The 22,124-nt window shown below is 55.4% G+C and overlaps 1 protein-coding gene across 1 annotated transcript; it reads right to left on the bottom strand.

The window, feature by feature from the left end:
- Nucleotides 1–8,945: 8,945 nt before the first annotated feature.
- CBX6 (chromobox 6) lies at nucleotides 8,946–20,162 on the bottom strand. The gene is made up of 5 exons (XM_057741690.1): nucleotides 19,975–20,162; nucleotides 19,751–19,794; nucleotides 19,531–19,596; nucleotides 19,322–19,388; nucleotides 8,946–14,795 (listed from the first exon to the last, which is right to left on the bottom strand). Exons 1-5 carry the CDS (start codon nucleotides 20,041–20,043, stop codon nucleotides 13,794–13,796), a joined length of 1,248 nt encoding a protein of 415 aa, XP_057597673.1. The 5' UTR covers nucleotides 20,044–20,162; the 3' UTR covers nucleotides 8,946–13,793.
- Between the last annotated feature and the right edge of the window lie 1,962 nt (nucleotides 20,163–22,124).

Here is a 22,124-nt window from a genome sequence, read left to right as displayed (position 1 = left end):
TTGTAATCATGCCTATTTCACAGAGAAGAAAGCTGAAATCGGAGGGGTTCAGTAACTTGTCAGGATCCCCTGGCCAGTGGGTGTACACCTGAAACACCCAGAAGTTTTCAGACTCCACGTTGTACACTCTCGTTCTAAGAGTTGATTAGCCCCTGTCCAGCGAGGAAGCAGTACATCCTGGGAGCTTCCTTCTGCCCTGGGCTTAGTCCCACCCCCTTTCCCTGGCATTGCCGCAACCCCAGGAGCCCTCCTACACCCATCAGCCTCCGCAGCACCCCTCCTGCCCTCACCAGTGGTCCCAGCGCCGGTTTCCATTGCATTGATCTGTAACTTGCCTTCCCCTCAAGTTCGAGAGCTTATTGAGGTCTGGTACTGGGTCTGCTTCATATCTGGGTCACTGGCACCCAGCCTGTGTTCAGGATGTATTTGTTTCATGCAAGATGGAACCTCAGGGCCAGTGGCCATTACTCTAGCTCCTCTAGAAAAGGCAGTGTTTTGATGACTCCTAGGATTTTGCAGATACTGCATGTGGAGGCAGGGAAGCTGAGTTTTAGGGAATCTTCCTTTCTTAGTCTGTAAAATGGCTATGGGCAGTCCTGTGCAGCCTACAGATATGATGAAAGATGAAAGACTTCCTGATAAAGGAGGGTCAGGGGCAAGTGGACACTGCAGGGTCAGGCAGAGGTGTGTGATGGGGCTAGAGGCCAAGGGGGTGGGTACCTGGGACCTCACCTGGATGGCTGTTCATGGGTGTCTAGCAAGGAACCAAGGGTGCTGGCAGCTACTCCTCAAATACCATCTATTTCCTGATCTAGCTCAGGGTACCCAAGGTGGTCCCTAGGGGAAGTGGGGGGCAGGTTGGGGAGATTCTCCCAGAGGCTAGAAGAAGGCAGAAGGCATGAGACCAGGGTAGAGTGGGCAGTCCTGCTTGCTGGACCCCTCCCACTCCTGCCTGCCGAGCCAGACAGCCCTCTTCTCAGCCCACCTTGGGGTGGATCTAGGCTCAGGTCTCTCTCCTCACTGAAGTTTGCCTGCCACCAGCGTGAGCTGCAGCCACAAGCAAATTGTACCCACACGCAATTTATTTTTCAGATACAGAAACTGAGAAGCAGGGAGGGAAAGGGACTTTCCCAAGATAACACAGCAAGGAAGAAGCGTTTGAAAAGAATGATGATCGCTAACACGGAGGCTTCTTACTATGTTCCTAAGGGCTTTGTATGTAATCATTCAAAGCCTCACAAAACTGCAGTAGAATAGGCATGCTGCTGTCATGGTCCCCATGTTGCAGACAGTGATGCGGAAGCACAGAGATGTTAAGCAACTTGTTTCAGGTTAGAAAGAATTTTACTCTCTCTCTGTGGCTGCCTTGTTAACCTGTTCCCTTGACCCAAACTTCCCTACCTCTGGATGAGATCTCATAGCTTGCTCAGTCACTTTTGGGCTTTATCTTATTTTTTAGATGTTAAAATATTTGAGTCTAATAGCAAAGCTCCAAGCTCTAGTCAAAGTTTCTCTTCTCCCCCAGCTCAAGTCTGCCTTAAACTCAAAGACCTACATAATGGGGAGGAAGGCACGGTGGGCTTCTCCTCTAAGACCCCAATATGGTCTGCTCTCCCCTTGCCCTTTCCCCCACAGGGTGCCTCTGGTTTCTCCAGGGCTGGAGCTTGGGGCAGGGAGGAGAGAGAGGTCACAAGGTAAGTGTGGCTTGGCTGGTTCAGGTGTTCCCAGGAGAGTCCATGTTCTCAGGTGTCAGGTGAGTGCCTGGGAGCTGGCTCTTTTTCATTAGGGGCACTGTTGTGGGTTCATCACTAGGGATGTCCCACCTGAAGCTCCTACCTGGGCAGAGCATCCCCTGGCTGGCACTCACAACCCCCCTTCAGCATCTGTCATGGGGGGGGGTCCACCCAACATGAAGTCTTCTGATAGGATCAAGTGTTCCTTCCTTGTTTCTCCCCGCCCCCAATTCTCTTGGGGCTGCATCCTAATTCAAAAATGACCTCAAACCAGCCATGTTCTGCAAGGTTCCCCCTGGGGCCCCAAGAAACATTCTTGCATTCTGGCCCCCAAATGCTGGGAGTGCAGACTGTCCCCAAAGCAGCTCAGTCCCTGCCTGCCTTGTGGAAACAGGGGACTCAAGCCAGCCTCTCACCTTTGTCCCTAGTCGCCTCACCTCCCAAATCCCAGTGGATGCGTGCCACACTCTCGTGCTCTCTGAAGCCCCCTCACTTGGCATGAGGCTGGGGAGTGATGCCAACTGTCTCTAAAGACAGCTCCCTCTCCAGTCCCACCTCTCACAGGGCTTCTCAGCCTCACGGCCTGGGAGGGCTGAGGGACCAGGCGCATTTTTGTCCAGCTCCTTTGCAAGTCTACACTTTGGAACGGGGTACTTGGTATTCCCTTGTCTCCAGCTTTGGAGTCTGGACTGGGGCAGGCAGCAGGGCTGAGGTGGAAGGGAGGGATGGGAGTGGCTTTTCCATTCAGGGGTCAGTGAGTCACAATGCTGGGGACTAGCTGGCAAGGGATGAGTCAAAGACAAGGTGCAGGGCTCAGGCGGGGAGGGTGGTGAGTCAGGCAGCGGTGGGGGGTGCCAATTTGCAGTCCGGAGTTCGGTTTTGAATGCGGAGTTTGAGGGCTTCAGGTAGAGGTGGGGCAGAGTGGTTGAAAGCACAGACTTTGAAGTCAGGGCTTTTGGATTTCAATCCCAGCTCCACAAGTTAGTACCACCTGGGGCAAGTGACTCAACCTGTCTCTCCAGTTTCCTTGGCTGCACTATGGGAGGGTTAAGGCCAGACTGAGTGGGCAGCTCAGAGCCTGGCCATGCAGCCCTCAGCAGAGTTCCCTGCAGTCCCATGAAGAAGGGAGTGTTTCTCTCATCCCCCATTTTTTTTTATTGGAGTATAGTTGCTTTACAATATTGTGTTAATTTATACGGTACAGCAAAGTGAATCAGCTATACATATACACATATCCCCTCTTTTTTGGATTTCCTTCTCGTTTAGGTCACCACAGAGCACTGGGTAGAGTTCCCTGAACTATACAGTAGGTTCTCATTAGTTATCTATTTTATACATGGTATCAATAGTGTATATATGTCAATCCCAATCTCCCAATTCATCCCACCACCCCCCTTTCTTCCTTGGTATCCATATGTTTGTTCTCTACATCTGTGTCTCTATTTCTGTTTTGTAAATAAGATCGTCTATACCAATTTTTTCAGATTCCACATATGTGTTAATATATGGTATTTGTTTTTCTCTTTCTGACTCACTTCACTCTGTATGACAGCCTCTAGGTCCATCCATGTCTCTACAAATGACCAATTTCGTTCCTTTTTATGACTGAGTAATATTCTGTTGTATGTATGTACCACATCTTCTTTATCCATTCATCTGTTGATGGACATTTGCGTCCATGTCCTGGCTATTGTAAATAGAGCTGCAATGAACATTGGGGTGCATGTGTCTTTTTGAACTATGGTTTTCTCTGGGTATGTGCCCAGTAGTGGGATTGCTGGGTCTGGGGAAATGGAGGCACAGAAGAGATGAGCAGTATACCTCGAGTCCCACTCCAGCAGGCAGTCCAGCTCCAGTGACTGAGCCCTCACCTACCAGGCTACGCAGGGAGGTTGCTGGCACGGTGGTAAGTATGACTGCATGGGTTCAAACCCCACCTCCACCACATAGGAATTCTTGAGCAAGTTACTTTGCCTTTCTGAGCCTCAGTTCCCTCATCTATATGTTGTGGGTGCTGTGCTCTCTGGATTGTGAGGATTTAATGAGTCAATCCTTGTAAAGTCCACTCTGTACACATTAGGTATCCTTAGAGTCTGAGTTGGAAAAGATCATCAGAGGAGGCCCTCTCCTCCATTTTACAGAAGAGGTTACAGAGGCCCAGAGAGGGTGACTGACCAGCCTGAGATCACACAGCTGGCAGAGCTCAGACTCATCCCCTGTTTTTCTATCATTGTTGAGCCATTACATGGGAGGAGGGCATCAAGAATTGGTGAGAAGGCTGGAACTCCGGGACGGGAAGTCAGAGGAGTGGTCAACTCTGGCTACATAGATAGGGAAGATGTTCTTTCTTACCCATGCAGTGCTTGAACAAAACCCTTTCTCACCCATCACATTCAGTCCTCGCAAGTCACCGTGCCAAGCAGGGAATCCTGTCCTATTTTCCTCCTGAGGAGCACCAAGGTCTTGAGAGGGGAGCGACCTGGCCACCTGAACCCGGACAAGGGTCATTTTATGGTGTCTGAGTGGTGAAAGGCAGGCAGGTGGATGAACAAGGGAGGGGGCCAGGGATGGTGAGGGCAGCAAGCCTCCATCAGGACGCTCCTGCATGGAAACCGAGCTGCGAGTGCCCACAGGGATTGCCCAGGGAGCCAGTGAGATGACGATTGCTTTAATGAGTCCCCATGGGGGACAGAGTCCACATGTGCCTCTTCCAAAGTGTGTCCTATTTCCTTGCTCGCAGATGGAAGTATCCGAGCCTTAACAGAGAACCCCTAGGGACCTCCAAATCCACCCCAAAAGAGCATGTCGCTCACCAGCGGGGGCAGGGGGGCTTGCCTTTATGACACAGCAGTGCGAACCCCCGCCACCTGCTCTGTCCCATTTCCATCAGCCCACTCTGGCTCTGCATAAATGTTTCCCAGACCCTCTGGCTCCTAAAGGCTGATTGCTGATGGCTGTCATTAAAGTGCAGGCTCATGTCTTTGTCACACGCTGAGCTCATTTTTTGGAAAAGATAGAGAAGACTTTGGTCTTTTGCTCTAATGATCACATCTGGTCTAGAGACCAGAGGGGGGCCTGTTCCCATCCAGCTTCAACTCAGACTGGCTGTGCTCCTCCTGTGTGACTGTCGTCTACTAGCACTTTTACATCCATCCTGGTATCTCTTTGTTCTAATGAGATTTCAGAAGTTTGGGGAGGGAGCAAGACGTAGGTGAATGAGAGATCTGGGTTACTGTTTGAGTACATGAGGTTTTGTCTTTCGGTTATGTTTTTGCTATTGATTTTTAACTTTTACATGATCTGTGATACCAATTTCTTTAAAAATTTTGGGACTTGCTTTATGTCCTGTTTCATGATATTCACAATCATTTTTGGAAATCTTCAATGTGTGCTTTAGAATAACATGTCAGATGCAGGATTCTATATATGCTGTTTGTTGTTCTGCTGTTTGTGGCTTGCTTCTTTGTATGTTTGGTAATTTGTGATTGAGAGCTCATGTTAACAAGGGTTTTATGTGAGTATCCCACACAGACTTTACCGTGGGAATGTCCCTCAGAGAGGCTTGCCTTTGCTACTGCCACCTGCTCTGTGGGTGTAACCCACCCCCGTGTTTGCTTTTTATGTTAATTTCCAGACTTAGGCGTTTTGGGACTGTGTGAACAATGCAAATCCAAACCTCAAATTTTGTGTGAGGGAAGGTCTAGCGTTATAATTTCTCAAGAGAGACTTCATTTTTATTTTTCCAACAGAGCCAAAAATGAGCCAACTTCTTTGACAACTTCTTCTGCTTTTTGCAAAAGGATGATTTTTTTTTTTTCCTGTTTGCTCTTTCACTGAGGATACGGGTCCAGCTTTACTCAGGTGTCTTAGTTCCAAGTCTCTCTTGGCAGGGGCCCAAGGCCTTGTCTCCCAACCCTACGTAGATGTAAAATCCAAGCTCCCTGGTTACCAAGATTGGTAAAGGCCAACACCTCCCCACCCCTGTCCCCGTGCCGCCCACAGACCCACCCTGAGGGGCAGCCTAAAAATCAGCATCTGCTTGTCACCCTGATTCTGGCTTCCTCTTTGTTTGTTTTTTGTCCCTGGAGATTTCTTTACTCTCTTGGAAGCTCAGTTGGGTATTTAAAAGAATGTTCTATTTTCTTTAGTATCTCCAAGTATTGTGTAGCAGCTGAGTCTTCAGAAACTTCCATCCACCATGCCCGAGACCTGGGTTCCACTCTTCTGCTTCTGAGTGGCCCTGGGAAGCCCCTCTGCCCTGCCTCCTCACCGGTCTGATGGGGTTCACCATCCTCCAGCCACCTGCCTCACAACCTCACCCAGATGAAAGGCATGACATTGGGAGGGTAGGGGTGGCAGGCAGGGGCTGGATATCCCAGTGGCCTGTGTAGCTAAGCACCTAGTCCCCAGTGGTCCTTCTAGGATATCTGGTGACCAGTCATCTCAGAGCTGAGGTGCACCTAGGGGCAAAGACTCCTCAGGGAAGGGACAGATTTCTCCAGTAGCACCTGGGAGGGCAGGAACTCACTCCAAGTCTCAAATCTCTGGGTGAAGAAAATTCCTCCTAGACCCTCTGCCTAGTTTGTACCCAAGGTGGCCCAAACTGCACTCACCTCCCTCCCAGGCTGACTCCTCTGCCAGTTACCCAGCCTGTGATGCTAACACCCACTCCTTTGCCTACACCAGATACCCAGGAGGTCTTCAGAGGGTCCCTCTCATAGCACTCAAAGCCCATCACCTATTCCTCAATATTCTAAATCTCTCCGTCCACTTCCTGTCACCCCCACTGTGTCGGCCACATCCAGGCCTCATTAGAGCTCACGAGGTGATTTCACGTCCCGGCCTTTGCCCCTCCCCTGACTCTCAGAGGCTCAGAGTGCACGGATGTCTGGAGGCCAGGACGCCTGCTCCCTTCCAGGCCCTGCCCTCTGGGTGCGCTGTCCTTGTGCGGCCTCTCCCAGCCAGAGGCCTTTGTGAAATGTGAACCTTCAGGAGCCAGCAGCCTGAAGCAAGAGGGTGCAGATGGGCACACAGGCTTGGGATCTGGCTTGAGGGGGGCTTGGCATTTAGATGCTGCCCCTCTGACCCACCCCTTCACTTCAGGTACAGCTTAACATGGACAGAAAAACCATTACCCTCTCAGCTTCTGTGAAATGACAATAATTTTGCAGACTTGTCATTTTCACTCCATCTTGACCTCTACTCCTCACACCTTGCCCCACATCCTAAGCTTCACCCCATGACTGACCCAGGAACAGGGCGAGGGAAGAGGCGGGGGCTGTCAGGCACGGCCTGGCGGATGAGCCCGTGACACCAGCACCATGTGTCTGGTGCCCTGACTCAACTCTGGTGGGGCACGTCAGGCTCCCTGAGCCACGCTGCGTGGTCTTGCCTGGTCCTGTCACAAACCCTCCCATCCCCCTTAAGAAGATGCCGTGGTCACATTCATTCATTGGCAACTAATAGGCAGATGTAGCTGCTAAGAGATGGCGTGGAGGACTTGTGATAAGGGACAGTCATGATGCTAATCCCTGAGCGGACCCCCCTCACAAGCGCGGCCCCCGTGTTCTCAATCCCAGAGGGATGGGTGGGGGCAGTGGGGGGGGGGACAAAGGCACGTGCTGGAGGGAAGGCCCCCTCCACTGTGCCACCTGGGGCAAAGGAATTTCTTCACCCCCTTGGCCCTGCTCCCTGACGCTGGCTCATCACTGAGGCCACACCAGGCGCTGGGGAGGGTGGGAGGGATGCAAGGGGGGATGGAAGAGTGCTCATGGGTGTTGTTCTCCTTTACCTAAGTACCGAATGAGGGTTTTTGGAGGACAGAACACTGAGCTGGGCGAGATGACAAGGTGGAGGCCACGCAGGGGTGCCGTGGAGTAAGTGGAGGTCACGGAGGCGGCCAGCCCTGACCTCACACTGGGTCCCACCCCCCCACCCACTTTCCCACCTCCATGCCCGGCTTCTGTATCTGGACCAGTCTCAGACAGAGACATGCTCTTGTTTGACCTGCTGGCCCAGGGCCAGTGCCCAGGGTCAGCTGGATAAGCCACACTGGGGTCCCATGCCTACCGCTCGGCCGCTCCCAAGCCTCATGGACAGCATCGGTAAGCGAGGAGGACTGAGCCTGGTGACAGAGAGAAGATGAACCAAGGGTCCATGTGTCAGGCACCGAGCTGAGACTCCTGGGTAGCAATACAGGGGATGAAGGCCCAGCCCGCCCTTAGGGATGGGAGGACCCAGACCACAGGCCAGAGCTGGGGTTGGGGAGGGGCTCAGGCAGGGCACTCTCCCTGGGTAGAGTGGGGGGGGGGACTTTAGATGCGATCCTGAGGGCAGTGGGCTTCCTGAGGGCAGTCCCCTGCAGCACTGGCATCCTGTGGAAGAGGTGGGGGAGGTGCAGGGAGAGTGGGACCTGAGGATCCGGGAGGTTTTGCCAAAGGACAGGCGAGGTGGGGGGGGTGCAGGGTGGGGAGACATTTGTGAGGCGAGCCTTGGGAGTTTCAAAACAAGGAGGTGAGGGGTGGTGGGGGTGTTGGAGGGCGACACCTGTTCCAGGCCTGGCAAACGGGTGAGCAGACGGAGAAGCTGCTCACAGACAGGGGTGGAGCGGCAAGCCCTTGAGGAAGGCACGGGAGTCTGAGCAGGGGCGGTGGGGGGAGGGCGGAGGCTGCGGCTTTTGGACCACGATGGGCGTCCAACACACCCCTCAAGGCTGCTCGTCTCATCAGAGAAGGCACACGAGCACCCAGAAGACAGATGTTTCTCTGAACGGAAGCAGCTTCTTGTTAGCCAGGGCTGCTGCTGGCAAGGGTAGCCTGTGCCCCCCCACCCTGGTCTGCTCCCTCCCAGGCTCTGTGGGATCCAGGCTCCCGGGGCCCCCTCTCTGTGGGTGCTGTGACTCCAACTGGGAAGCAGACAGTGGCGGGACCCCCACCCCTCCCACGTGCCCACCGACCAGGTAGGCTCCTGGTTCCAAAAAGTGGCATGCACCCCCGTGTACCTGTGTAGGGGGACGCCCCTCAAGCTCAGCCCACTTACAAGGTGGGGGGGTGTGGGAGGCGAGGAGCTTGGATTGGGCTGGAGTGCTGGCCTGCCACCGCGGAGGGCCAGGGTCCCCCTCTCCTTGCCGCACAGGGAGAGGCACGGCCTGAGCTTTCTAAAGATCACAGTCCCAGCCAGAAGAAATGAGACAGACCCGGGGTTAGACCTTAGCTTCGGAATGTGACAATTTATTTTGGGGGGGAGGGCGCAAAAGAGGCTTTTCACACCCCCTTCCTGGCATTGATAACGATATTGAAGAGCAGCAGAACAAAACATACAAGACGAGAGTAATCAGCACAGACCCCCCTCTCCCGGCCCAGAAACAGCCGAGTCCGGGACAACAGAACCAGAACCCACACCCAGCACAAGGCGTCTTCTCCATCCACGACCGCTGGGAGAGGGGCAGGTGGCCTGGAGACCCAGCCCCACGCTGGGGTGGGTTCCCATCTCTGGTCTCCTGCTCACCCTACTAGTTTCCTCTCTTGAACCACTGGTGGCAAAGTTTAGCCAGCTGGGAGCTGGATGGTTGAACCACAGACAAAGGCAACAACATTTCATTTTTAAAATGAGAGAGAGAGAGAAAAAAGAGACAGCGCCCCTCCCCAAATATAGAGCTATATATGTATATTTTATATATATATAGAATTCATTCGTGCACAATTCATTAAATGAGCTTTTCAAAAATTAAAAAAAATTATAAGATACATTTCTTTAGGCCTTTGTGTTTTTAAATTAAAACCAACACGTCTCCATCCCCACTCCACCCTACAGCAGGGGGAGGCCCCAGAACCCTTGGTTCCTTCTACTGTGGCCTCTTGCAAGGGGTCCCTTGTTAGACCCCCAGCCCCGCTTTGCTTGGCCAAAGCTCTGCATACAGTAGGTGCTCACTCACTGTTGGAGTGGGGTGCTGACTCCTTCAAGGCGGGATAGGAGGGACCCTGCAGGCCTGAGAGGTGGGTACCTCAGGCTCTACCCAGCCTGTCCCCTCTATTGTGGCGTCTCAGTGACTATCAGCAAGACAGGGTCAGGCTGGGGACACCCTCTCTCCTGGAGTTTTAGCCCCTAATTCTGGGCTTTCTGAATCTGAGAGGAGATGCAGACAGAGGAAAAATGAAAACCTTTAAACACTTTCCTTTTTTTTTTCTTTTTTCAAAAGTGATTCCTTAAACCATACAAGCCCCCAAGAGGCTGCCTTGGGCTAGTGCATGGGAGCCTGGAAGTGGAACTGACTGGGGGGGTTCCACTGTCCGGCGTGGGCCAAGTGCAAAAAAAAAAAAAAAAACAAAAACAAAACAAACAAACAACAAAAAAACCCCCAAAAAACAAACCAACAACAACCAACAAAACCCCCAAAGGTAGAAAGGCAGTACGCCCACTTGGGTCCACCCAGAGGCTAGAAAGCCTGGTGCCAGCCCAGCTCCCCGAGCTAAGTGTCCTCCTCTGGGCTGACCCCTCACCCAGGACCGCCCAGCTCAGGGGTACCACCTGGCTTTGCAGTGGCTCCAGGGCCCAGATCCCCACCTTTTAAAGAGGTTTTTCCCAAAAGGCCAGAGCACCTGGGCTCTTCACTCCAGTGAAGCAGCTTTGCCTCTCAGAGCCCCAGTTTCCTGGTCTTGAAAGTGGGGTGACCCCTACCACTCTGCCTGCCTCCCACTGAGGCTGGGGACTTGATCATCACCTCTTTCCAGAGCAGAGGAAGGCTGGAGCCCATTTTGACCCTGACCCCTTTGCAGGGTGAGAATGAAACATGGCTGTGGGAGGCTGGAAGCCCCAGTGCCAGCAACCTCGACCACCACCTAATCCTCAGCAGCTGCCTGGACACCAGCAGTGCTTTATGAAAAGGCCCTGCCGCCCAATACACCCATTTCACAGAAGGGCAAACTGAGGATCCGGGAGGGGAATGAGACAGGAACTGGTCCCAACTTCCCACCTCAAACCAGAGACACCAGACCTCATCTGTTTCCTATGACATGGGACAGGGTAGTATTAAGGGGAGATGACCCCAACCAATATTGAACGTGGGAGGCAATCCGGCTTTGAGGGGTAGTTCACATATAAAAATAAAGGGAACCAGACTGCAACTTCTGCTTGGTAATCGGGCAAATGGAAAAGCAGCAACGGGGGAGGAAGAGCCCATGGGAGGCTGATCTGTGCAAGAGTGTGGTGTGGGGCTGTGGGACCACGCTCAGAGCCACCCTGGAAGAGAGGTAAGGAGGACTCCGCTTGCTCTTGACCTGGTGCCCCACTCAGGCCCCCAGGGGAGCTGCCCACCTGCGAGCAGCGTGCATGCCTCTGCACGGGCTGGGGCGGGGCTGCACAGCTGGGGGTCAAGGGCAGTACCGTGCGGGTGCAAAGCAAACAGGCAGGTACTCCCTCTCTCCACGGTTACCCCCAAGCCCCTGAGATCACCACCTAAGACTCTCCCAGAGTCCATAGCTCTTGTTTTCCTGGAGCCTGCATCCCCTACCTGGCCAGGGAAGCTTGGGGGTGTCATGGTCATTGGGGCGATGGGGAGGGAGATTCCCCCATGGGGTGGTGGTGGAGGGACCAGATGGCCCAACAGGCCGGCCAAGGAATGGAGGGGGGCAAGGAACCCAACTGTACCTACTGACCAGCCTTCCTGGCGAAAGTCACCAACAATGGGTCCTGGAGATGGTGGGACCCCTGTTGACTCCCACCTCCCCAAATCTCAGCTCTGTTTGCCTGGTCCCTGCAGCTTCTGGTAAGTTCCCTTGGGATCAGGGGTCATCATTCCCTTTGAGCGGGGACAGGTGTGGAGTCTGGGCCCAGTGCAGGAGGGAGGGCTTACCTTGCCTTGGGCCAAAGAAGGGCAGCCCCTGTGCCTGGGGGCTGGCAGGGGAGGGGGTGCTCCCAGCTGGGCCTGGACCTCTATCCATGTTCCTAACATTGCCGCCTCACCTGTGCAATCACTGCGTTACTAGTTTTTCTTTAAATATCTTTCTCCCCACCCCCCAACCCCATAGGAATCCCACAATATTTTTTCTATTTCTTTTTTCCCCCTCTTTTTTTTTTTTTTGGTTTTTTTTTTTTTTTTCTGTTTTTTGCAAAACTAATTCTTTCACTTTCCTGTCATAAAATCACCTCTGAAAACACAACTTCTTTACAAAAAAAGTCACGAATGACACGGACTCTCAGGAAAACACATTTCTATGGTCTCTGGAAACACCTGTAACTGGCACCCAGGTGGACACTCACCTGGGGTGGGGGTCAGGGGGGAAATCCCCTCTAAGGACAGAGGAGAAATACCAGCCCTTATTTGGGAGGAGGCCAATTGGCACTTGGACGGCCACAGAGCCAACACAAAGGGCAGGGTGGGAAGGGGTCCAGGAGTGCCAGTCCCCCAAACCCTGTGACGGCCCCTGTTCTACATCCTGGGGCGGGAAGGGTCAGGGGCACTGCTGCAACCCCTGGCAGGGAGATTCGGAAGAAACAGTCCTCCCACGCTTAGGACCAAGGCGTTTGTTACCAAACTGGAATTCCCTTTCTGCCTCCTTTTGCCATCATAGTTCTGAGCTGACACACCAGGAAGCCACCTTGAGCCACGTGCAAGGACCCACCGCTCATGTCAAACTGAGCCCGGGCAGCGCCCTAGGGCTGAGCAGTGGGGCTGCCTCCCGTGTGCACCAGACCCCTGGTCCCGCACACACCTGCTCTCCTGGAGGACACAGGTCCCCTCTTCCGTCCCCTGCTTTGGCCAGCCTGCCCTCGCAGTGCCTGGCCTAAAACAGGGGGTTTGGTCTCTGCCACTGGCATGGACACCTCAGCTCCCTGGCAGCAGGGGAAAAAGAAGCTGCCCCGAGCACCTGAGGCTTCCCGCTGCTTGGGGCAGGCTGGGCTGTGAGAAAGCCTCGGCGGTCAGAAGCAAGAGGCAGGGGGCGGCAGAAGCCGGAGACCCTCAGAACTATGTCCAGACTTCCTCCTCCCGCAAACACCCAGGAGGAAGGGGAAGCTTGAGACGGGAGTCTCGCCTCTGTCTCCGTCCCCATCATGCCACGTCTGACCACCGCAAGAGAGAAGGGCGTGGGATGCGTGCCCCGCACACGCGGGCCGGGAGGATCAGCCTCCAGCACAAACTCCTCAGACCTGAGGAGTCCCACGCCCGCTAATGGCAAGGGAGGGTCTAGGCCTTTGATCCGACGACCCTATTCCGAGGAACCCTAACGGGCACAGCCTGGAGGGCCGGGTCCAGTGCCCAAAGCACACACGGATACACACGGACACGCCCAAGGCGGCAAGCGCACGCGCAGTCGGAAGTCCGCGCAGCAGGTTCTTGTAGCACCTTTGGTCGAGAACTGAGGGGCCTTCAGACACTGGGAGGCCGTGGCAGGTGAGGCCTGTGCCAGTCCCTCCCACCTTCCAGAGAGGGCTTAGGAAGGAGACGGGTGGGTGGGGCCCGCGGGGGCCTGCTTGGATCTCGTCCAAAAGTGGGCTCTTCTCCGGCCGCCCTCGTGGGGGTGGGGGGGAGGGGCCAAGGCCGCCTTCACCTCAACCTCTGTCCGGGCTTTCCCATCCCTGCCCCTCCTTCCCGGGCATCTGGAGGAAGGAGAGGGACGGTGCCCATGCTGGGATGGGGTCCCCTAAAGGGTCCCGCAGCTGCCGGGTTAGCACCGAGAAATCAGATGCTGTGCGCGAGAGCTGGAAGCAAGCCGGGGAGAGGCAGGGTGGGATGTGGAGGGGGCAGCTGAACCCCAGGTTCTGGGGCTCCCCAGGAGCCACCCAGCAGGCCCCACTGTGCGTGGGCAGGAAGAGTGCCAAGAGGCAAGAGGGAGGACGTCCCAGTGCCCTCGCCCCACCCCAGCCCCACCCCGTTCCAGGACTGCCCCTCCCACTGGGCTTCAGGGGTCTCCAACTGCCCAGCCCCATCCCGGGGTCAACACCTAGCCGTTTGAAACAAGCAAAGCACAGGCAAGGTTGTCTGAGGGCGGGGGCGGGGGCTGGAGCAAGAGTGTGACTTTGGGCAGGAGGGCCCCCCAAACCCCCCCTCCTGGTGGAGCCTCCTCACTTGCTCGGTCCACTGCTGCCACCCCCCGCTGCGGCGCCTGCTACCCCAGCAGCCACCTTCTCGAAATCCTCAGGGTTGCAGAATTCCTTGATAGTGACCGTCAGGAGGTTGCTGGTGACATCGGTGACAACCACGTTGGAGCAGGGTGACATCTCAGGGCGCCAGTCCCCAGCCTCGGGCTCGGAGGCGGCGCCGGCAGGCTCGGGGGCCACGGGCAGGGCCTGGCTGGCAGCCGCAGTGACGTCGGGAGGCGCCCGCTTGCTGGCGGCCGCCGCCTCGGGAGGGATGGACAGGTCAAGCACCTCGGGCTCCCGCCATTCGGGGGCAGATGGGCTCGTGGTCTCGGGGAGCAGCTTGGGGGGTGCGTCATCCGGGTCAGAGGAGGACTGCGGGGTTGGCGAGGGGCAGCCGGAGGAGCTGGAGCTGCGGGCGTCGTAGGGGGCACTGGGGGCTGCCAGGAGCAGCCCCTGGCCGGGGGAGGCGGCGACATCGGCCTTGCCGGCTGGCGAGGGCGGCAGAGGCCCGGGCGGGGGCTTGTTGTACAGCGCGAAGGCGCCGAACTTCATGTGGCGGATCTGCGTGCGCAGGATGCTCTCGCTGAACTTCTTGCTCTTCCCGATGACGCGGTTCCGCGAGGGGACTTTGGGGCGGGCCAGTGTCCCGGCCCCCTGCCCGGTGCCGCCTCCGCCCGCGCCCTTGTCGATCACCTTCAGGTTCAGGATGATGCGGTTCCTCTTGGGCTCCCGTGGCTTGACCTTGCGATTGATGATGCGCACGGTCTCGGAGAAGGGCGAGATGGGCGGGCGCAGACCGGGACTGCCCCCCTGGGGGTCTGGGCGGGGGAGGGGGCGGCGGGACATGCGGTGGCAGCGGCGGATGTCCTTCTTGAGCCGGTGCACCGCAGCACTGGAATGCAGCTTGGGCGAGGAGGCGCTGGCGCTCGGCTTGACCGAGAAATGCACATCACTGATGCGGAGAGCCTCCGCCTGGGCCCGCGCCTGCGGGACAGAGGGAGGCGGTGGCTGAGAGCTCGGCTTCCCGCTGACCTCCTCATACCCCTGCACCGGCCACCCACGAGTACGGTCTCAAGAGCCCATCCTGAAAGCACTTAATAGAATCAGTGGCGCTCATGATCCCGCCTTAGCGATAAAAAGAAAACCGGTTCAGACAGGTGATGCAAAGTGCAGAAGGTTGAAGACCCTCATCCAGGCCCAACTCCAGTACTAACTTTCCAAGTCTGGGTGTGGGTCCGAGGGAAGACGGGTCGGTCGGTGGCTGCCCTTGCCGACACAGAGGAGTGTCAATAGCCAGGACACTGCACAGAAAAAAGCCCTGGGTAACCCCTGCCCTGGGAGCATCCCAGCCCAGCACTCCTCCACAGGCTAATTCTTGGTGACACAAAGTAGAGGGCAATCCCGCCTGGCTTCACTCCATGCCCCAGTCCTACGGGCCTATTTACAGATGCCCTGAGCTCTTTCTCTGCCTCCGCACAGGCTCCGCCTCCCGCTCATCATCAACTGGTGGACAGACCCTCGGGTCCTCCTCTTCGCTCCCAGCCCCTGGCACTTCCCCTCCTGGGTCTGATTCATCCGTCTGCCCAGGGTCGGGCTCAGGGCCTGGGTCTGAGCAAATTGATGCCAACAGATTCCAAAGCCAGCACCTAAAGCCTGGCTGGCAGCCACCCCAGTCAGACATGGGTTTGGTGGGGATGGAGTGAGAGGTGGGATTGACCACTTCATAGTCTCTGTGCCAAGATGGCCTGGGGGCAGGATGGCTGAGCAGAACTCTGTGGGGAGCAAGGGATACTGTCCCAGGCTCCTGGGCCCAGCTGCACACACTCTCAGATGTGAAATCTGTAAAGCCCCAGGGCTCTGCAGCAGCTCACCTGCCACTTCATGGAAGATGCAGGGGTGGGGAAGGGGATGTGTGTGTGGCAGGGCCCTCAGAGACCCTAGGTCTAGGACAAGAGACTCACAAGGTCATATAAGCCATCCTCCACAGCCAGTCCTTCTTTCACTAAGAAAGTACTACTGAGTCACATGCCAGCGCTTGGGGCTACAACCACGACCACATGCAGCTTCTACCTCCAGGGGGCTGTGCTCCACCAAGACAAGTAACAGGCAATTAGGGTGCAGGGTGATTCAATACAAGAGAAAGTACACGGTCTAGAGGAGCACAGATTAGCTCCCAGTTGTGGAGTATGAAACTGAAGTAGGAAAAAACCCTGGTCCTTCCTGAGCTGACTATGCCCCAGGTGGCCTGCTGAAGGGGTGCTGCTAAGACAAATGGTGGAGGTGGAGAGAGCCCAGCGAGGAGAGGATGGAGTGGCCAAGGGACTGAAAGCAATGGCCGGACAGAGGGTAGAGATGGGTGACCAGTCTGTATTCTATACAGCTACCCTGGCTCCTGGTGGGCAGGGAGGCCGTTAGGCACTTACTGCCTCCAGCCAGGTGAACTAGGGAGGGCTGAGAAGGACACATTCTGATACTCAGTCTGTGAGCTCCACAAGAGTGGGACCTATGGTTTAGGGTCTTTCCACCCCCCATCCCCACAGTGCTGGATGCTTGACCAGTACCTGGGAGGTGGCCTGTACACCTCTCAGACAAGACCAGACTGTATTTGGCCACAACCCCCAGAAGAGGTGTTGGTGGACTTGTATGCTGAATAAGGGAGGATATCATCTAGAATGTGGGAGGGGCACACTTTACTGCCACATGGTCCTCCCAGCCCTGCTGGGGGTTTCCTGGGGTGGCTTAGTTAACAATCCCTCCAGCCACTAGGTGGCAGCACACACAGACCCGATCTGCCCTGTGGCAGGGCTGCCAGCTCCTCTGGCTCCCAGCCAGTGGAGCCAGGCACTGGTTCCCTCACACCCCTTCCCAGACAAAGGCAGGGAAAAGCCAGCCTTCTCTTGGCATGGCAACAAGGGCTTTTTGCAGGTTAATCCCCGAGGGAGTTTAGGGGATTCCCCACTCTTTCTGATCCCCAGGGGTTAGTGGTTATTGCCTCTGCATGCCGTCTGAGCTCTGGGACCTCTGTAATTACGGTTCTGCTGGAGTCCAGCAGTAATGCATGGTCCCTGGGGGCGGGTGAAGTGTGCAGGCAAGGCAAACATCAGATCTGGGATGAAACCCCAGCTTGGTGGGCGTCCTCTGACTATAGTATATGTTACCTGCTTAGCACAGTGCCTGGCACACAGCAAGCACTCGAGAAATACTAAACTTATCTATCCAATGGGGGGGGGGGAAGTGTGCTTATGAGCAGTCATCTTTTTCTACTGTATGATTTCTAACCTTTCTACCAAAACATTTCTTACTTTATAATGTCTAAACATTATTATTATTTTTCAGTGGGCTGGTTTACCCTTCCTCCTCCTCTCCCCTCCCTAGGTTGAGAATTCTTTGAAGGTGGGACCTGGGTCTGCCTGTGGATTAAAACTGGAAACCACAGTGTATTTATTGTACTCTGACTGGGTGACAGGCACAGCTCTGGAGGCTTGGCATGTACTATATATAGCTAATATGGATGGTTACAGACCTGGACTCTACCACTCACTTTCTGTGACCAAGGGCACGTTATTTAACCTCTCTGGTCTCAGTTTTTCTATCTATAAAATGGGGATAGTGCAACCTACTTCAGGGGCTCCTGTTCTCTTCAGAATAGTTCCCCACAGAAAGGGGCATGCTATCTGAGTGTAGTTTGTTTACTATATACACTGCCTCTTGGTGGCCCACAGAGTAATGCGTTCAGACCAAGCTCATCTCCATCACTCCTTGCAAATCTCTCTCTCTCATGCTACCTGTTGTTAAGGTCCAGATTGAGGTTCTCTCATCTGCCTCTCCATCCCCTGCCCCACCAGCTCTGCAGCCTTCATAGTTTCCTGTGTGTGTGTGTGTGTGTGTGTGTGTGTGTGTGTGTGTATGCGCACGTGTGCGTGTCAATCTTGCTTCCTTAACCTGACATGTACTCTCTGAGGGACAGGGTTAAGAAAAGGAGACATGATGAAGCCAGGAAGCTGCATGGTGGGAGCTCGGGTAAATCATTTCCCCTCCCTGGGCCTTGACTTTCTCATCTGCAAAACAGGGATATTCCCTACTTCATAGGGTTGTTGAGAGATTTAAAGGAGATAATCCATGTGGGGGCTCAGCACTGTGTTAGGCCCACAGCCAGCTCAGGAGCTACAGCTATTAAAAAAAGAAAAGCATTTTGTGAGTCAATGATCATGGTCATTACTCGCTTCGCCACTAGAGGGCACTCCAGCTGCACTGAGAAGCTGTCACACTGCCCACTGGCCCTCTAGCTGCTCTGCCCCATCCCTTCTAAGAAGCGTCAAGGGTTAAGATTGCTCCACAGATCCCCTAAGATGTGTGTAATTTGGAGACAAGACATCACAGAAATATGTAATTCTGGAAACCATTATTTCTTTCACTTCTGCTTTAAGTCCAAAGCAAACTTTACACATGCACAGTCCTTTTAGGCGGATGGGGGGCTGGAAAGCCCCCCCAATTGGGCTTTGAGCCTTTAGGACAAATTGTAGATTCTAAGCTTCTGCATTCTGCACAGCTTCTTTTCTGCAGAATCCCGCCTGCCCTTCCCGTGCCAAATGCCACAAAGTCACAGGCTGTCGGAGTGGGAAGGGGCCCTGAGACAACTGTAGCACTAGAGGAGAGACTGTGGTTGCCCACAGAGGCCCATCTGCAGCCTCTCCTGCCACCTGGGGTCATTTCGCCTTCCCTTCCCAGACTCTGTTTTCTCACTAAAAAAATAAAATAAACACTAAGAAACCCTCTAAGATGGCTTCCTCTGGAGCTAGATCTCCCTCCCTTGCCAAGGCTGATGTGCTCTGCTTTTACTCTCCCACTCTCCAGCCTCATCAGAACCCCCAGAAACAGCCAGAGGTGGGAGAAACTGAGAACCACTGCCCCAGTCCGGAAGATAAAAGTCAAAGTGAAGTGATTTAAGGTCAAACTCAAGTTGGATTCCTCTGTCAGGAGGAAAGGCATGCAGAACAAATCCTGAGAGAGAGAAGCTGAGGGCAGGGAGGCACGTGCCCCCCGCCCCCGCCCCCAGCCTCTCCCTGATCCGCGCCATGAGGGAGACCACATTCACTCCCCCCCCCCCCCCCCCCGGGTTCTAATTCCAGGTAGAGCCCTACCAGCTCAAGGCTGGGGGAAATGAGGGCCCTCACGTGCAGAAGCAACCTCCCTGCCACCCCCTCAGGTAGGCAGCCCCCACCTGCCTCATCCACCCGCTTCCTGCTGGCCTCCCCAGACCCTGGTTTTGTCAGCAAGGATCATCCTCCCCCCTTGTCTCCATTCCCAGGCCCCTCTTGCTGAAGCTGGAGCTGGCCAGGGCCTGCTGCCAGGGGCTCGTCAGGGGCTCACAACCACCCCCTGCCCAGCTGGGGCCCCTCTGGAAAGACCCGCCCGCCTGGGCGGCCGCGGATCCGTCCCTCCCCTCCAGGCCCCGTGTTGCGCTCGGGCTAGGGGCCCGAGAGGGGGCTGCTGGGGCTGGGCCAGGTTACCTTCAGGAGGAAAGTTTTGGGTTTGGGTCCCCTCTTCTTGGGCCCATACAGCTCACGCTCCCTCTCCCTGCGGCCGAGAAACGCCAGAGGTTAAAAAGAGCCCCTTCCCGGGCCCCACTCCGCGCTGCCCTTCCCGGCTCTCCCGCTTCCCCGCGCGGCGCCCCAGCCGAGCCTCGGCCCCGCTGCCCCTGCCAGCTTCCCAAACTCACTTCTGCTCGAAGGCTGCAATGAGCCGCGAGTCCAGGATGTTCTCCTCGGGCTCCCAAGTGCTGTACCTGCCGAGTTACACATGCACAAAATAAAAAAGAAAACCAGAGAGGCAGAGGCACATGCGAGGGAGCAAACGTGCGCACCCCCAAGGAAAAAAAAAAAGGCCCCAGTGTCCGCTGCCTCCCTTCCCCCCTCGCCCCTAGATTCCGTGACACTCACTTGATGGCCCACCCCTTCCATTTCACCAGGTACTCAATGCGTCCCTGAAAAACAGAGAAGGGAAAAAGGGGGGAGTGGGGGTGGGGAAGATGCGGGGACGCGAGGAGGCGAAGGCGCGGGGGTGGGCGAGAGAGCCCGGGTTAGCGGGACTGCTTCGCCCCGATGGCCCGCGGATCTGGGCACTGGCTGCGGGGCGAGGCGTCCCGCCCCGGGTGGCGCCTCACCTTTCGGATCCGCCGTTTGATGATGGATTCGGCCGCGAAGACCCGCTCGCCCACTGCAGACAGCTCCATCTTGCTCAGCGGCACCCACAGCCCATAATACTCCCTGCTCCCGCGGCCGGTGCTGCACCGCTCGCGCACGCGCCGCAGCGCACAGGCTCGGCGGGCGGGCGCGCGCTCGCGTTCCAGCTGCGGGCCATCACGTGACCCTCCGGACTGGCGCGCCGTTGCCAGGACCTCCTCCTCCCCCGGGGCCGTTGCTAGGGAAAGAGAGCGCACGCGGGGCGGGGGCGCGCGCTGGCTCTTAAAGGAGCCTAGTCTGGCTGGGGGAGCTGGGGCTGGAGCCCGCGAGGGAGATGCTTGGCCTGCGCGAATCCGGGTTAAGGGCAGCGCAGTCTTACAAACACTTTCTCATTCCCCTCTCCATCTTCCCGGCGCCCGAGAGCTGAAAACTTCTCCCTCTTAACCCTCCCTCGCAAGTCTCTCCTGGCCCCGGGCGGGGAAGGGCGGTGGAGTCTCTGCACCCGCTGCTCATCCTCCCAGCAGAAGTGTGCAAACAGTTAAAAATGATACAGCAGAAATGCATTTGCTGTTGCCTTGCCAGGCCCTGCGGGAATTTCTTTAAAACATTGCCCCCCCCACCCCCACCCCTTATCCATTATTTATGTATTCGTGGGAGTGTGGTTTTGTAACCAGTTCAGATGAATTAAAACAAAAACGCCACCGCAGGAAAGGGGTGGGGTGGGGGGAGGCGGTGAATGGGGCCGAGGAAGGCCGGGTGATCCTTTGCTTCTGTTTTTCAGCCGGGGTCTTGGGCGGCACCTGCCTTCGCCCGGGAGGTCGGGTGAAGACGCCGCGAGGAAGATGTGGCTGTGGGGGGTTCAGAAGAGAGAGGCGGCGAGGTGACAGCGGGCTCCCCACATACCAGATTGGGCCCGAAGCGGGTCATCCTTGGGTCATTTGGCAGAAGCCGCCCTCGCGGTCCTGTCTGTGTGTTTTCTGATTCCCACCCCCTGACCGCGCCACCCTCCAGCCGCCTACAGTTCTTCTAATGGTTCCGCCATTGCTCAAGGGGAGATCAGAGCCCAGCTTCCTATTTGGGGAAGGGCTGGGAGACCTGCGCTGTCTTGGAAGGGACCCAAAGTAGCCCTGCCACACAAAACGCTGCATTTCTTTTACTTTGTATTATTTAAACTTTATTAAAAAAAATCATCAACAGTGCTGTACTTTGTAAATTTCTTAAAAAGTAAGAAAAAAAAAAGGCAGCTGTTTATAATCTCCATCAAACCATTAACCTCTTCGCAGATCTTCCAGCCTCTGTCCTATGCCTATATAAACACCATGTAATTATGCACGTATATACATTGCATATAGATGGTATCGATATATACTTACATTCTTTCTTTTTAGGAAACTGGGATCGTATTATTCACACTAGCTGGACTCCACTTGTCTCCCTTAATTATATAAAGTGGACCTCCTTTGCTGTCACGAAGTGCAGATTTCCCCATCATTTTAATGGCTGTGGTGGGGCTGAGCAGGAGATGAAGAGGAATGGGGATGTGGTAAGGCTCAGGGTTGCCTCTGGCTCTCCTTATTTACTTATTGGAAAGGAGGATTTTTACATGTCTGTGGTGCAACACCAATTCTTGTGGTTTCAAGTCAACCACGTCAAAATTTCTGCTTTTCATCCCTGCATGTCTGCTGATTTGTCCAGTTATTACCTTGGGAGAAATCCCCCTACCCCCCTTAAGAAATAGTTATGTGCTGGCCAGCCCAAAGTGGGCTTCCCTGTAAGGATAGAGCTGTCCTCCTGGGGGTGGTGGGGATGGATGGACAGGTGAGCTATACAGATAGTGTGTGTGTGTGTGTGTGTGTGTGTGTGTGTGTGTGTATTCTCAGGCTGAGGGACACCGGCAGCCAGATGAAGTGAGGGAGCATCAATCCATTTGTTAGTTCCTTCAGCAGCTTTTGGGAGCCCTTTTTAAGGCTTTGTGTTAAACTGTCAGAAACAAAGGTGACACTTGGACTTCCCTGGTGGCGCAGTGGTTAAGACTCCGCCTGCCAATGCAGGGGACACGGGTTTGAGCCCTGGTCTGGGAAGATGCCACATGCCGCAAAGCAACTAAGCCCATGTGCCACAATTATGGAGC

The sequence above is a fragment of the Hippopotamus amphibius genome, chromosome 7, assembly GCF_030028045.1.
Source record: "Hippopotamus amphibius kiboko isolate mHipAmp2 chromosome 7, mHipAmp2.hap2, whole genome shotgun sequence".
NCBI classification, from domain to species: domain Eukaryota; kingdom Metazoa; phylum Chordata; class Mammalia; order Artiodactyla; family Hippopotamidae; genus Hippopotamus; species Hippopotamus amphibius.
The sequence above is the reverse complement of the archived record's forward strand: the minus strand, read 5'-3'. Positions and strand labels throughout refer to the sequence as shown.